The sequence below is a fragment of the Phytophthora infestans genome, genomic scaffold (genome assembly GCF_000142945.1).
Source record: "Phytophthora infestans T30-4 supercont1.11 genomic scaffold, whole genome shotgun sequence".
Taxonomy (NCBI): Eukaryota; Oomycota; class Peronosporomycetes; order Peronosporales; family Peronosporaceae; genus Phytophthora; species Phytophthora infestans.
The window spans coordinates 3093916-3110436 of record NW_003303748.1 but is presented as its reverse complement, the minus strand read 5'-3'; the positions used below and the strand labels follow the sequence as shown (position 1 = coordinate 3110436).

Below are 16521 nucleotides of genomic sequence, written 5' to 3'. Positions count from 1 at the left end.
ACCGCGGGTCTCGGTCCGAGACAATCGTCTCCGGGAGACCGTGATAGGGGAACACGCCATCGACGAACAACCTTGCGGTTTGTTCGCCCGTTACAGTGACGGGAACTGGAGCAAGATGTACCATCTTGCTCAGCCGACACACGAACATCAAAATTCCGGTGTTGCCGTGTCCGTCGGCGGGAAGCCCAAAGATGAAGTCAAGACTCATTGACTTCCAGCAATCAGCCGGTACGGGCAGGCTCTGTAGTGAGGCCGAAGAGTGCCCTGCGGGTTTGACCCGCTGACATGTTTCACATGTCTTGACGTACCGGGCGACCCACTTGTACATGTGGGTCCACCAGAAGGACTGAGAGACCGACAGAAAGGTCTTCTCGCGGCCCAAGTGGCCGCTGGAGGGCGCGTCATGCGCCTCCGCGAGGATGTCGAGCTTCAGATCCTCGTCGTTGGGTACGACCACCCGTGGAGGATCAGTGGGCTCCACCCGATAATAGAGGAGGCCCTCCTTCAACTCATATCGGTGGAGCCGTGAGCGCTGTCGCGACGAGAGCCAGTCGGACTTCGCGCTCGTTCCGGCCTTAAGGAACTTGACGATAGGCGCGACAGCCTCATCGTCCCGATACGCCATGCGTATCCGATCATATAGATCCGTTGTCACCCGCGTGATGTGGGCCAACTCATAGTCGGGACGCCGAGAGAGGGCGTCCGCAAGCACGTTGAGCTTGCCCGGCTTGTATTCGACGCGGAAGTTATATTCCGCGAAGAAGGACAGCCACCTCGCCATCCTTTGGGAGAGGTGAGGCGAGTTAGTCGCCGTCCTCAAGGACGCGTGGTCTGTGTAGATCACAAAGGGCGTAGAGCCCAGAAGGTGAACACGGAGCTTCACAAGGGCATATTTCATTGCCAGGAGCTCCTTGTCATGGACAGGGTAGTTCCGCTCGGCGGCTTTGAGCTGCCGGGACTGGAACGAGATGACTCGTTTCTGTCCAGCCGTGTCGTCCTGCAGCAATGCACACCCAATGGCGTAATCGGAGGCATCGCAGACGACGCTAAACGGCTTCGTCTCGTCCGGCAGGGCCAGGACAGGGGCCTCTTGGAGACTGGCCTTGATGCTGTCAAAAGCATCCTGGTGCTCTTGCTCCCAGCGCCAGTCGACGTCCTTCTGAAGGAGGCTCGACAAGGGCTTAGCGAAGCCCGCGTACCCAGCGCTGTACTTGTGAAGGTAGTTGGCCAAACCCAACCACTTTCGAAGATCCTTCTGGGATCGGGGCGTCGGCCATGCTGCTATGGCCTTGACCTTGTCTGGGTCAGCCCGAACGCCCACGTTGCTGACGAAGCAACCGAGAGCTTTAATCTCTGGTGACGCGAAAACGCACTTGTCGATGTTGGCGTAGAGCTTGTTCGCTCGCATCACGTCCAACACTCGACGGAGGTGTCCTAGATGCACCTCCATGGCCGTCTTGCCTCCCTCGGCACGGCTATGGACGAAAATGTCGTCGAAGTACGTCTGTACGAAGGTACGCAAAGGGCGGAACAATTGCGTCACCAGGCGATTGAACGTCGCCGGGGCGTTAGACAAGCCCTGCGGCATGACGAGCCACTCCCAAAGCATGCCGCTTGGAGTGCTTACCGCGGTGAGCGGGATGTCACTCTCTCGCATCAGGATTTGGTAGTATCCGTCTACCAAATCCAGCGCACTGTACAGTACGCTCCCGGCCATGTTGTTCAACAACACATCCTTTCGTGGGATCGGTGTTTGGGCCGGCACCGTTGCGTTGTTCAGCTTGTTATAAGCGTGAACCAGACGCCACTTTCCGTTCGGCTTACGAACGCAGAAAGTCGGCGTCGAGTGCGGGGATTTCGATTCCCGCACCATGCCTGCCTTCGCTTTCGCGGCGAAGAAGGCATCAATGACCTCGCACTGTTCGCGCGGGAGAGGCCATTGCCTCGTGACACAATACTTTGTGCCGGGCACGAGATCAATCTCGTGCCGTACGCCTCGATCCGGTGGGAGTTGGGTCGGTGGGTGTTTATTCACCACGTCCGCATACTCCGTCACCAAAGGATACACCGGATCCTTGGGGTTCTTGAGAATCTCAGAACCCAAGCGCGCCTGACGCTGCTTGTTCATGTCTTCCAGGACGTTCTCGTCCAAGACAGAGGAGGAGTTCAGCTCCTCCTGAGTGGTCTCAGGTCTCATGAGTACCATCTCAGCAATCTCTCCAGCCTTGAGGTCGGCCAGGAAAGACTCAGCCGTCATTTCCTCGAGGTTCAGTATCTCCGCAACCTCTGGCAACGGTTTCAAGTGGACACCAGATGCCTTGACGGGTAAACCTGTCTCGCCATCGAAGATGTGATAACACTCTTCCACCGGCCTTGTCGGAGGAGCCCGGGTCCTGGACTCCGAGTCGCTTGAAGCGACGTCGATCGGAACGAAGTTCGGATCCGACTTGAGGCGGCGGCGGTGTCTTTACCGACGGCGTCTGTGACGGGGAGCTTTGCTGCCCACGTCTAGGGATGTCGTCGCTACGACATCCGAGGCACTCGTGGCCTCGTGTGATACTGTTGTACCCACACAGGAAGCGTGTTCAACGCCTTCCTCTTCAGTTAAGGTCTGGGCGACCGCGTGTGGCACTGTGTTACCCACACAGGAAGCGTATCCGACGTCTTCCTCTTCAGTTAAGGTCTGGGCGACCGAGTGGAACTCTGTTACCCACTCTGAACACGCTGTTCTCAGTGTTCATGACAGCTGCAGCTGTCTGCGGAACTAAGCTACCCGCCTGTGGACCTAAGTTACCCGCTTGGCCGACGCCCCTTCTGGGCGCGGCCACCATCAAAACATCCTTGGAGTCGTCATATACGTCGACGACTCCCAAGCATCTGCCGGATGCTTTGGTACCCTGGCAGCCCTCGCGGGCGCCCCGGGTCCTGACAGAGGTGGGAAAATGACTCACCAATGCTCTGTCGGACTGCGCAGGGCGGCTAACACCGATTGCCTTGCCTCGCCAGTTGATCCAGGGCTCGTGCTTCTCAAGCCAGGGCATGCCCAGGATCATATCATATGGATCCATAACGAGAACAGTGAACTGTTTGAGGCTGTCAAAGTCTTCAAACTTGACAGGTGTTGTCCGTCCGTCTGTCTGTCACGGGCTAGGGTTAATTAATGTAACGCAAATGCGCGCATTCTACTGGCTGCCGAGCGCAGCGAAGGCGGCCCCCATTGGCTAAAATCAACATTGTGTTTCTTACACATTATATGTGGTCTACACATCGTACTTAAAACCACCGTTTAAATTTCATTGTGCTTTCATTTTCAGCTGCGGTACGCGAAGGGCGCTGCCTGTGTACGCGTTAGTTAGCATATTTAAGAGGCGCTGATAAGCACACACATACAATATCGTCGTAGGAGCTGTTGAGAAAAATCGTAGGCCCTAGTGACTTATATTTTGGCCTCAATCGAAACTTTAGTACTTATTGAATTTAGAATGTGTTTTGGGCTTCGTAGTACTTTTCTAATACTTAATTTTACAATACTGTTTTGAGTAGTACTATTATCAAGACATTTCATATTTTTTCTTGCAGCTATTTGTAGTAGTAGAACACATAATAAATATATCAGCGTTTGATAATAAATAACAATTGTATTACTATTACTAATAATGTGAAAACTTTAAAATATGACTATTGTGGCTTACACCCCTGCACCCCGTCTCTGGGAAAAATATCATTTTTCTCTGTATTTGCGCGCGTAGTGTGCGACCATAAGATATTGTGCAAACTTTCCAACAATACATGTTGCGTACATCAAACAAAATCGGAAACAACGTTTGTGATTAGGTTAGCGCGGAGGCTCGTGCCTAAGGAAGAACACGAAACACGAAGGAACACCGACCCACACTATGTACACGATGTACATGATGGGATAGAAGAGCAACACGAAGCACGGAAGGCCATGGTAGAAGACTTAGCCGATGCAAACCACGAAGTTACATGCGTAGCGTGAAAGACGGAGGAGCACACAGCCATGAAAAGGACAGAAGGACAAGAATGTGACGGGCGCGTACGGGCCACGGAAGGGGGCTAATATATAGACACCCCATCATGGTGAAAAGCACGGCTACGGAAGAGCACGCATGCTCGAAGCCACGGTAGAGCACGTAGTGGTAAGAGTGCACGGACAGCAGTTCTCCCATAGCACCACGGTAGAGCACGGAGCGTAGTCAACTGACCAAACATGAGGCCGAGGGATACCATAAATAGATAATCATCGAGCATGGGAACACGATATCAGGGTAGAACCGGAGATCACCGAGTTCGACAGCACGGTACTACGGTAGCTAACGGACGACAGACCAACCGCACCACCACAAGTTAGCCCGATAGCATGGGCCGTGCCACTAAGCCATGGGAGAACGCAGCCGCAGAGCTATAGACGGAAAATTACCGAGCCGCGGAGAGCAATACCAGTGTAGAAGATGGGCTTCCCGAGCCACGGAGGACGATACTACATTCGACCTGACTGCACAGACGGCAGACCAGCCACGAGACTACGAAGAGCACACTACCATGACCGCTGGCCCAAACACTAAACCATGCAAAGCCAAGCAGCTACGGGAGTTATAGACGGGAGATCACCCAGCCACAGCACACCATACCAGTGTAGAACCTGAGCTTACCGAGCCACGGAGGACAGTAGTACATGAGAGCACGATTGCACATATGGCGGACAAGCCTCGAAATACACGGGGGAGCTTGGAGGAACCACGATTGCACACCGTAGAGCACGATGCCATTGTAGAAAACAATACGTGCAACCCAAATGTACTACGCGGGCACAAAAGCGTATACAGCAAAACAACATCGCGATTGCACGATAGCATGATACCGCGGTCGATGGAGCCTCACCAAGAGAGCACGATACACGGGCGATGGAACAATACGACTTCGTGAATGCAGCAAACCACGGAATAGCACTCCTCGGCCAGAGTACCAGCGATGGGAGGCCAACGGCCACGAAAGCAACCGTACTAAAGAGCATGGTCCCAAAAGAGAGAGCGCTTAGCCACTAAGCATCGTGGGCCACGGGTGAGCAGGGAACCACGAAGCCAGGAAGAGCACGGAAGAGCGCGGGCTATTGAAGAACATGACATTCAACCTGTAGTACGGGGTAACGAAAGCGTACCAAACCACGATATTATACAAGTCAACATGAGACTACGGAATGGTAAGTGGTTAAGTACACGAAGCTAAGACCTACTGGGGTGAACGACGCTGACAAAGCACGCGAAACCAAGAGCACTAATTTTGCGGCCACCTCTTCTCCAACAAACCATTCCACTCCGCCGCGTAGCGGCGGCGAACGGCTAGTCTTACCTCTCTAGTGGAGTGTCCGTAAGTCCGTCCGAGGCTAGGGTTAATTAATGTAACGCTAATGCGGGCGTTCTACTGGCTGCCGAGCGCAGCGAAGGCGGCCCCCATTGGCTAAAATCGACATTGTGTTTTGTACACACTGTATGTGGACTACACATCGTACTTACAAGCACCGCTTAAATTTCATTTTGCTCTCATTTTCAGCTGCGGCTCGCAAGGCCACGCAAAGGGCGCTGCCTGTGCACGCGTTAATTAGCATTAATAGGAGGCGCCGACGTGCACACACATACAATATCGTCGTAGGAGCTGTTGAAATTTTTTGTAGGCCCTGGTGACTTATACTTAGGCCTCAATCGAAACTTTAGTAGCTATTGAATATAGAATGATATTTTAGGCTTCATAGTACTTTTCCAGAAAATTAAACTTACAATGCTGTTTTGAGTAGTACTATTATCAAGACAAATTCTATTTTTCCTTGCAGCTATTTGTTGTAGTAGTAGTACACATAATTAAAATATAGCGTTTTATAATAAATAACAATTGTATTACTATTAATAATAATGTGAAAAAATAAAAAAATGACTATTGTGGCTTACACCCCTGCACTCCACACTGCCTCCGGGGAAAGGTATCATCTTCCTCTGTATTTTTGCACGTAGTGTGCGACCTTAACATATTGTGTGAGCTTTCCGGCAATATATGCTATGTACATCGAACAAAATCGGAACAGCGTTTGTGATTCAGCTGGCGCGGAGGCACGTGACTCAGCAAGAACACGAAACATGTAACGGGGTACGTAGCCCTAAGTGTACCCTGGTTACATGAAGTGTGACACTTTACACTTCAGGAGTATGACACGTCATACTCCGAGATATTTGGTACAAGGTACCAAGGTCGTTCAAAGCCAACCATTGGTTAAATGACATTGCATTTCTATAGGTAACTAACAGTTTGTATTAAACCCAAACTTAATCTACCTATAAATATACTCAGTTTACAATCTACCTTATTTGGGTCACTTCGCTCTCTTTAATAATAGAGGGGACCTGTGAACTGCCGTTCACTGAGAGTTTGTATACTCTCGGAAGATAACTTCCTCTTGCGCGAGGTGCTGTGTGACCCCGTCACACTTGGTAGCACTTGTAGTCAATCCACGCCATCGTGGGTAGACTACCTGAACCTCCGAAGTTTGTTGCCATGGATAGGAACGACTTCTCCCATTTGAACGACTCTCAGCTCGAGTCGGTTCGGAAGATGGCAGGCATCTTCGGGATGGAGGCCCTGCAGAGCCTGGTGGTGTCAACACCGGCTGAGCAGCTCGAGCGCGTCAATGCATTCGACGCGTACGAGCAGGGCCTTATCGCGCATGTGCTGGAGAACCTGCAGGCTCCGGCGGCGGAAGCAAATCCGCCTCACCCGAAGCCAATACGGCTGAAGGTAACGCGAAGGGAAGGAAGGCGAGAACCTTCACTTCTGGGTCCGAGAAGTAGAGCTCGCGATGGACGCGGCTCTTATCTCGACCGAGCAGCTGCGTGTTGCTTTTGCACTCTCCAACCTTAGCGGTCGTGCTAAGAGTTGGGTGTACACTCGGGAAGCAACATCCCCTGGATGTTTCACATCCTGGGCTCAGCTGTGCGAACAGCTCCGAGCCGCATTCCTCCCGGCGAACTACGAGTACCGCCAGCGTTCGCGCTTCCTCGCGTGTAAACAAGGAAGGCGCGAACTGCACGAGTATGTGCAAGAGATACGGGAGCTCACGGCGTCCCTAGGGGGAAACCCACTCAATGAACACATCAAGATGACTGTGTTCATGGACGGCCTTCGAGTGGGCCCCGCACGCACTCAGCTGCTCCGGGTGCAGGCAAGCACCCTTGAAGAGGCGATTCAAGTGGCTCTTCAAGAAGGGTACAGCCATCGCCAGGCGCGTACGCCGGCCTCAGCGTGGCCTGGGAGCTCCTTCTCGGCTCCCGGTCGAACAAGCTCCAACGGACCAGCTCCCATGGAACTAGGGTCCGCCGAGCAGCGTGACATCCGCTGCTTCGGCTGTGGGAAGATGGGCCACTGCAAGCGCGACTGTCCCGCGGAAAGACTCCGCAGACGGTCCTTCCCCATGCCCGTCCTCAAGGGTCGCTGGCAGAAGCCAGGATCCCGGGGACAGGGGAACGCAGGGAACCAGTAGGGGCGGGGCGTTCTACTGGGGAAGAACTAAGCCTTCGTGATGGGTGCGCGGGTGGCGCGTACCACGGGGACTTAGCCCCTGAGAGTCTTCGCACTCTCGAATCGGCGAAGAGCGGCGGGTTGCTCGTAGTACACGGATGTGTACGGGGATACGATCATTCCTTTAGAATCTTGATTGACTCTGGGGCGTCGAAGAATTTCGCACGCCGCCAGACGGTTGCTCGTAACAGCAACAAGTTGTCCGAAGCTTTGAGAGAAAGCAAGGGCAACGGGACGGTGTCAGTGCGACTGGCCGACGGGAAGGTCGTCACTGTCCCCAACGTCCAAGTGGATCTGGAAGCTCCTTGTGAAGTACGTTGCGAAGTGTTTGTTTGTAATAGGAACTTCGTTTACGAATTTGCAGCTTACTTCGAAATACCATATTGGTCACGTGCGTGCTGTACAATCTTGCTTGCAAAAGAAGACGGTATTATTTTAAAAGAATACGATGCGGCAACCGGGAGAAACTATTGCACTGAACGTGCATGCGATCACCGAAAGTAGCTAAGCTCATTTAAGCTATTGCTTTCAATGGGGTAAGTATTGGATCGTACCGATACATGTAGTTCTGGGTGCTGGTATGAAAATTCAAAAATGTAACCTAAAAATGAGAGAACGCTACTGGATCAGCAAAATTTGTTGATTTAATCGTACATGTAACAAGACAGGGACTATGTGCACATTATTTTCAAAATAATGTGCACACTGTGCAAGTTCATGCACAGTATCTACACAGTCTCGAGATATAAACACTGCGACGATGGGAAAGTCTTATTTGTAATAGCCATATGCAGATCAGTTTTGTGAGCAGAACAACGCCGACTTGAAGCGAAAAAGTGGGTGAAAAGAGAGTGAATGTCTTCCTTTCGAGAGCACGCGTTTTTTCGCTAAGTTCAAGAAGAAACACAATTCGAGCCAAATCTTGGAGTCATATCAAAGAGTTATATATTATATGAATGCTACCAGAGCTCTACCCTGACTATCCTGAGGCATCACTAGTTGCACCTCCAGCAGCAGCAGAATCATGAATCGCGAGGAGATTGTGGCAGAGGTATCTGTAACGAAAGAACTGCATTGCTGGTCTGGTGTTTCCTTCGACACCGTGTGGCCGTTCGTCACCAAGACGTGCCTCCAAAAACCGAAGAATGTAAACGCCGCAGTTGTAGTTGTCGAGTTGGGGAATCCGTTACTTGTTTGGTGATACAGACTGCCCAGTCACCAGACAGACGAACACAAGCATTAATCTGCAGTATACAAATAATAGCAAGTATTGTTAAAGTGAGCTCTTCATGCAGCATGTCTAGATAATTAAACCTGAGCTTTGCAATCAATGCACCTTGAATGTTGGTTAGGACGCCCGCCGCGACGACTTCTCCCCGTCCTCGGTGACCCCGAATGCGTACACACGTACGTTTTATTGTAGAACTTCAGTTCGGCAGGAATTTTATCACAATACGAGTTGGTTTCTTTGATTTTGGCGCTGCGTGTACTTGCAGGAGTTGCAGTTCGCACAGAATATACCTGCATGCACAAAATGATATGTACAACACAATAAGAAATTGTGCACAGTTTGAAGTTGGAAAGAAGTCTAAGACGGGTGCCCAACCTGGTAGGTGCGCTTGCTGTCGGCCTTGATATAAGCTTCCAGTAACGCCCAAGTGTCAAACGATCGCCTATCGAGCGGGGGGACCGAAACCAACTCATCACGTGCTGTTACTCCTCCGCCATCTTCGTCGGAATCTCTCCCGCTGCTTGAGTTGTTGTCCTCGTACGCGTCCTCATCGACTGGATCGACATCCGCTTGACTCCGAGTTGCATCGCGACGTTGGCTGGGCTGCTCCGAATCTGAAGAATCGTCTGAAGACAGTGCGCGGTCCCTGCTTGAGACGTATCGCCTCCTCCTCTTCGCCTTTAAGCGAGCACTCCGTGCTTCTCCTCGCTTTCGCCGTGGCGTCTTCTCGTAGGAGGCCTCGCTCTCACTTTCGCTTCCGGTAATAGCGGCGCGGGACCTCTCGTGCGTCCTGCGAGCTTCGCGCTGGGGCATCGCGAAGATTGATGCAGTACAGGCGTTGGCACGGGGGTTCTTTTCGCGACTGAGGGGGGAATTTATCGGCCACTCATCCCGCAGAATGATTGTCGCTGCCTCCAGTTGGTGCGTTTAGGGGATGCGTGATAGCTCCCTTTTTATTACTGTGATTTCCTGCCCTTTATTTACTGTGCACGTAGCCACTCTCCATGTAACAACGCAGGATATAAAAAGGCACAAACACAAGAATGAAGGTCAACTGTTTGCGTGCCAATTTTGTTTGCGGCCCACGCGGCTCGCATAATCCGATCTCGACTAACGATTTGCTCACATCGAACGATTCAAAGAAGCTGTTTATCGAAAGCACAACTTTCATACAGAGTACTGAAGTATCATGGCTCACTACAGATCAGCAACATCAGCCTCATCACGTCCAGTATTATAATTCACAGTATCCATTCATTTTCATCCAGTCGAAGCATTCATTTTGTCGAAAGAAAATCGTACTTAAAAGAAGTACCGTCATCTACCCTAACCGAATCTAGTTGACGCCCGTGAACAATCAAAGTGATTGGTCGCCAAAGTGATGGATTTGTGTGGAATACCTGAGATTCCAACGGTCGCACGCAATCTTCTGTTCGGGGAACGTCCACAAAGATTCAGCTGCCCCTCCGCATTTGCTTCAGTGTTTCCTCAGCATGAGAAAACCTTGCCAAGAAAACAAGTTACAGGTCATGTCAGTCAGGGTTGTGCTACTGATATACATCCAAACAACGTCGCATTTATCTCACATAGGATGGTTTTTGCCAGCCAAGCCATCATCAACGGTGACACCGCTATCGCCATGAACTAGTTGGTCGCAACTTCCTTCTAGCGTGAGCTTTAATCACTTTTCGATTGACGCTCTCGCAGCGACATCGACGCAACTTTCCGAGCTACACCTGAAACAATAATTAAGACAGTGCAGTTTCCTATTCAAGAACAATGGCATCGACTCAAACGGACACATCGGTCCAGCCGATTCGCGCCACCATCGAATATGACAATGGCAAGACGCTCATGGCGCAGGGACCACAGGCGCTCCACGACCACGTCGCTTCTCGCATGGAGAAGGCGCTAGGCCGCGCACTACCACAGATGGAAGTGCGCTTCAAGGACGTTTCTATCTCAGCTGACATCGTCGTCAAGGATGAGACCGACATTAAAGTCGAGCTGCCCACGCTCACCAACGAACTCATGAGCGAGGTTTGGGCGCCAAGAAGCACACGGTCAGGAAGCAGATCCTCAGGAACGTCAGTGGGGTCTTTAAACCTGGAACTATCACGCTCGTGCTGGGCCAACCTGGCTCTGGCAAGTCCTCGCTCATGAAGCTGCTAAGCGGAAGGTTTCCCGACCAGAAGAACGTGACAATTGAGGGCGAAGTCACTTATAACGGCGCTCCCGCCAACGAGTTGCTCCGACGTCTACCACAGTTCGTCTCGTACGTCACTCAGCGAGACAAGCACTATCCTTCCTTGACCGTCAAGGAGACACTCGAGTTCGCACACGCCTGTTGTGGCGGAGGCTTCTCGGAGCGCGACGCTCAGCATTTCGTCGGTGGGACACCCGAGGAGAACAAGGCCGCACTCGATGCCGCCAGCGCCATGTTCAAGCACTACCCAGACATCGTCATCCAGCAGCTCGGACTCGACAACTGTCAGAACACCATTGTCGGTGACGCCATGACCCGCGGTGTGTCTGGAGGAGAACGGAAGCGTGTGACGACGGGCGAGATGGAGTTCGGCAACAAGTACGTCATGATGATGGACGAGATCAGCACAGGACTGGACAGCGCCGCCACCTTCGACATCATCACCACGCAGCGCAGTATCGCCAAGAAGTTCCGCAAGACGGTCGTGATCTCGCTGCTGCAGCCGTCGCCTGAGGTGATCGACCTGTTCGACGACGTGGTGATCCTGAACGAGGGCCACGTCATGTACCACGGTCCTCGTGCTGAGGCTTTGGGCTACTTTGAGAGTCTGGGGTTCAAGTGTCCTCCTCGTCGCGACGTCGCCGACTTCCTACTGGACTTGGGTACAGACAAGCAGGCGCAGTACGAGGTCAACTCGATGCCGTCCAGCAACATTCCTCGATCGGCCAGTCAGTACGCCGACGTCTTCACTCGCTCCCGACTCTACGCACGAATGATGGAAGATCTCCACGGTCCAGTCCACCCAAGTCTCATCGAAGACAAGACCAAGCACATCGACCCGATCCCGGAATTCCACCAGAACTTCTGGGACAGCACCATGGGCGTCGTGCGGCGTCAGATCACACTCACGATGCGGGACACAGCCTTCCTGGTCGGTCGCTCCGTCATGGTCATCTTGATGGGGCTGCTCTACTCGAGTGTCTTCTACCAGTTCGACGAGACCAACGCGCAGCTTGTGATGGGCATCATCTTCAACGCTGTCATGTTCGTGTCACTCGGACAACAGGCTCAGATCCCAATGTTCATGGCAGCCCGCGAGGTCTTCTACAAGCAACGTCGAGCCAATTTCTTCCGCACCTCTTCGTTTGTCTTGTCGAACTCAGTGAGCCAGATCCCTTTGGGGTTCGCTGAGAGTCTGGTGTTTGGCTCCATTCTATACTGGATGTGTGGCTACGTGTCCACAGTCGAGGCTTTCCTCCTCTTCGAGTTGATGTTGTTCCTGACGAACTTGGCGATGGCTGCGTGGTTCTTCTTCCTGTCGTGCGCGTCTCCAGACCTGAATGTGGCCAACCCATTGTCCATGGTCTCCATCCTTTTCTTCGTCCTGTTCGCCGGCTTCGTCATCACCAAGGACCAGATCCCAGACTACCTCATCTGGATCTACTGGATCAACCCCATGGCCTGGGGGGTCCGAGCGCTGGCTGTGAACCAGTACACGGACGATAGCTTTGACGTTTGTGTGTACAACGATGTTGAATACTGCGCCGACTTCAACATGACTATGGGCGAGTACTCGTTGACGACGTTCGAAGTGCCGACCGACAAGTTCTGGCTGTGGTACGGCATGGTCTTCATGGCAGGAGCGTACGTCTTCTGCATGTTCCTGTCGTACATTTCACTCGAGTATCGCCGCTTCGAGAGTCCGGAGAACGTGACGCTGGATAATGAGAACAAGGGAGACGTGTCTGATGACTACGGACTCCTCAAGACTCCACGTAGCTCGCAGGCTAATGGTGAGACTGCAGTGACGGTGACGCCTGACAGCGAGAAGCACTTTATCCCGGTCACGATCGCGTTCAAGGATCTGTGGTACACCGTGCCGGACCCGGCCAACCCCAAGGAAACCATCGACCTGCTCAAGGGTATCAGTGGATATGCTCTACACGGTACCATCACGGCACTTATGGGGTCATCAGGTGCCGGTAAGACGACGCTCATGGACGTCATCGCAGGACGGAAGACTGGAGGCAAGATCACCGGTCAAATTCTACTGAATGGCTACCCGGCTACTGACCTGGCTATCCGTCGATCCACCGGCTACTGCGAGCAGATGGACATACACTCTGAGTCGGCTACCATTCGTGAAGCGCTCACGTTCAGTGCCTTCCTGCGTCAGAAAGCCGATGTGCCCGACAGCTTCAAGTATGACTCGGTGAACGAGTGTTTGGAATTGCTGGACTTGCACCCGATCGCCGACCAGATCATCCGTGGCAGCTCCGTGGAGCAGATGAAGCGATTGACTATTGGCGTGGAGCTGGCAGCTCAACCGAGTGTGTTGTTCCTGGACGAGCCGACGAGTGGACTGGACGCTCGCTCTGCCAAGCTCATCATGGACGGCGTCCGGAAGGTGGCGAACACGGGACGTACCGTGGTGTGCACGATCCACCAGCCGTCGACGGAGGTCTTTAGCGTGTTCGACAGTCTTCTGCTACTAAAGCGTGGTGGCCAGACGGTGTTCGCAGGTGAACTTGGCAAGAACGCTAGTAAGATGATCGCGTACTTCGAGTCAATCGACGGCGTGGCGAAGCTTGAGGACAACTACAACCCTGCAACTTGGATGCTGGAAGTCATCGGTGCTGGTGTGGGCAACAGCAACGGCGACAGGACCGACTTCGTCAAGGTCTTCCAGTCGAGTAAGGAGTTCGAATACCTCCAGTCAAACTTGGATCGCGAGGGTGTGTCTCATCCGTCTCCCGATTTCCCTGAGCTGACGTTCAGTGACAAACGTGCTGCGACAGAGATGACGCAGGCCAGATTCCTTCTCCAGCGGTTCTTCCGCATGTACTGGCGTACGGCGTCGTACAACTTGACGCGATTCAGCTTGTTCCTTATCCTCGGACTGGTCTTCGGTATCACATACATCGACGCCGAGTACACGTCGTACGCTGGTATCAACTCCGGCATGGGCATGTTGTTCTGTACGACGGGTTTCATTGGGTTTATCTCCTTCAGCAGTGTCATGCCCACTGCATCGGAAGATCGTCTGGCCTTCTACCGTGAACGTGCGTCGCAGACGTACAACGCGCTTTGGTATTTCGTTGGATCGACCCTAGTAGAGATCCCGTACGTCTTTTTCGGCACGCTATTCTTCATGGCTCTGTACTTCCCCATGGTGGGCTTCACGGATGCGACTACGTTCTTCGCCTATTGGCTCCACCTGTCCATGCACGTGCTGTGGCAAGCATATTTCGGCCAACTCATGTCGTATCTCTTGCCGACTGTCGAAGTGGCTACGATCTTTGGTGTGCTGTTGCAGACAATCTTCTTCTTGTTCAACGGCTTCAACCCTCCTGGAGCGTCGATCCCTCAGGGTTACAAGTGGTTGTACCACATTACACCGCACAAGTACTCGTTGGCTTTGGTGGCGTCGCTGGTCTTTGGTGACTGTCCAGGTGACGGCGATGGCTCGGAAGTTGGCTGCCAGGTCATGACTGGATTGCCACCTTCACTTCCCGAAAATATGACGGTGAAGGACTACCTCGAGGATGTGTTCCTGATGAAGCACAGCGAAATCTACAAGAACTTCGGCTTCGTCTTGGGCTTCATCGTGGTGTACCGTGTGCTTGGTCTACTGACTCTGCGCTTCGTCAACCACCAGAAGAAGTAGTGAGCATTCGAATAAACCCAAAAATATATAGGTTTCGTCGAACTGAGATTGCACAATTAATTTAGTGCACTAAAGTAGTCGAGCTTTTCGGTGAATCAATCGTACAAAGAAAACGCGACCCAAGTTTTGTCACGACAGAAAATAAGCCCATGTACCGTGAATAAAAAAAAACGCAGAAAAAACTGACAGAAAAAAAACACGATTTCGTCTTATAAAAAGCTAAGCCATTGACTGTTGCGGGGACTTGACCTCCACGAAAGCAGCTGTCCGCGATGGAACAGCTCTTCGATGTCCTCCAGCATGATGCCCTTCGTCTCGGGACAGAAGAAGTACACAAATATGCCGCAGATACAGCACAGACCCGCGAACAAGAAGAACACACCATTGATGTTCAGATGCGGGAAAAGCTTCACCACCTCCGTCATGACAGCACCCATGGCCCAGTTGGCAGCCGTCGAGAGCGACACGGCCGACGCGCGCACACCCAAAGGGAAGATCTCGGCCGGGTAGATCCAGCACACGGGGCCCCAGGAAATGGCAAAGTTGAAGACGAAGAAGGCCGAGCCAAGACAAATGAACCAGCCACCGACCTTGGGGCAACCGGCATTGTCGACGTTGCCGCCACAGATGGCGGTGAACAGGATGGCGGCAAACAAGTGACCGGTCACCATACCTACGGCACCAATCAACAACAGCTGGCGACGACCGAAAGTATCCACCCAACGCATGGCCGGAATGGTACTGAGGAAGTTGACACCGGAGATGAAGAAGGCCGAGTAGATACCGGCGTTGGTGATGTCCTTAAAAATGAGCGCGCCGTAGCTCATAATGGGGTTGATACCAGTGGCCTGCTGCAGCACCTGGAGCAGCATCGCAGTCACCACACGCTTGAAGATGGCAGGCTCGAGCAGCTCGGCGAGTCCCTTTGAAGCCGCCAACTCTTCCTCGACCTGGTCACCAATCACCTGTAGCTCGTGTCCGACATTGTCCGTTTGACGGAGACGCTTGAGCACGCGCTCCGCCTCCTCCTTGCCCTTGTGGAGGTACGTCCATCGAGGACTCTCCGGTACGAAGAAGATGCCGAGCAGGACGACGATCGGGGCAGCCATGGCCACACCGTTGGTGGTACGCCAACCGCGGTCGCGGTTCTCCACAATGATGTTGACAGCGTTAGCCAGGAAGAGACCCGTCACTACAGTCATCTGCATAAATCCTGAAAGGAGGCCACGCAGCTCCTGGGGGGCCATCTCGGCACCAAACAGGGGCAGTGAGAACGACGAGTTACCCACACCGAAGCCCTGAATCACACGGGCAATATACATGAGACCGTGCTCCTGTGCCTTGTTGAAACACACCCACGATGTACCAATGCAGAATAGTAGACCGGCCGTGAAGATGGTCCAGCGGCGACCTAGCTTGTCAGCCACAATCCCACCCACAAAGGCTCCGCCGAGACAGCCCAGGTTGTACGCCATGTTGTACCACACGGTGAAGTCCGTCCATTCAGCCGGCAGGTCCGAGGTGGAGGCAACGCATTGCTCATACGTGAAGTTGTGCCAGCCGACGCAGTAGTCGTAGATGAAGGAGGTAATCATCCTCCTTGGTCTCTGACGATTTTGGTCCCGCTCAAAAATAATCGTTTGGTCACGTGGTCTAATCAAACTTGACCTCGGCGATGGATAACACTTGGTGTTCTTGTCAGCTCTGCGACTGCTACCTCCGTTAGTGCAGGCCCCCTCAGACTTATGCAATTGAGATCTAATAGTACTACGCAACCGCCAGAGATTTGTATCGTAAATTATTTACTGTTTGAATAAGTGCAACTAACCCGGT

At 52.7% G+C, this 16521-nt stretch overlaps 2 protein-coding genes across 2 annotated transcripts; one reads left to right on the top strand and one right to left on the bottom strand.

Moving 5' to 3' along the window:
* Positions 1-10594: 10594 nt before the first annotated feature.
* PITG_07714 (ATP-binding Cassette (ABC) superfamily) lies at positions 10595-14688 on the top strand (the record flags this gene model as incomplete). Its single annotated transcript, XM_002904606.1, has 2 exons — positions 10595-10792; positions 10852-14688. The coding sequence occupies 2 exons, from the start codon at positions 10595-10597 to the stop codon at positions 14686-14688; spliced, it is 4035 nt and encodes a 1344-aa protein (XP_002904652.1).
* A 209-nt stretch (positions 14689-14897) lies between these two features.
* PITG_07713 (Major Facilitator Superfamily (MFS)) lies at positions 14898-16283 on the bottom strand (the record flags this gene model as incomplete). The annotated part of the gene is made up of 1 exon (XM_002904605.1): positions 14898-16283. The coding sequence occupies one exon, from the start codon at positions 16281-16283 to the stop codon at positions 14898-14900; it is 1386 nt and encodes a 461-aa protein (XP_002904651.1).
* Positions 16284-16521: the final 238 nt, after the last annotated feature.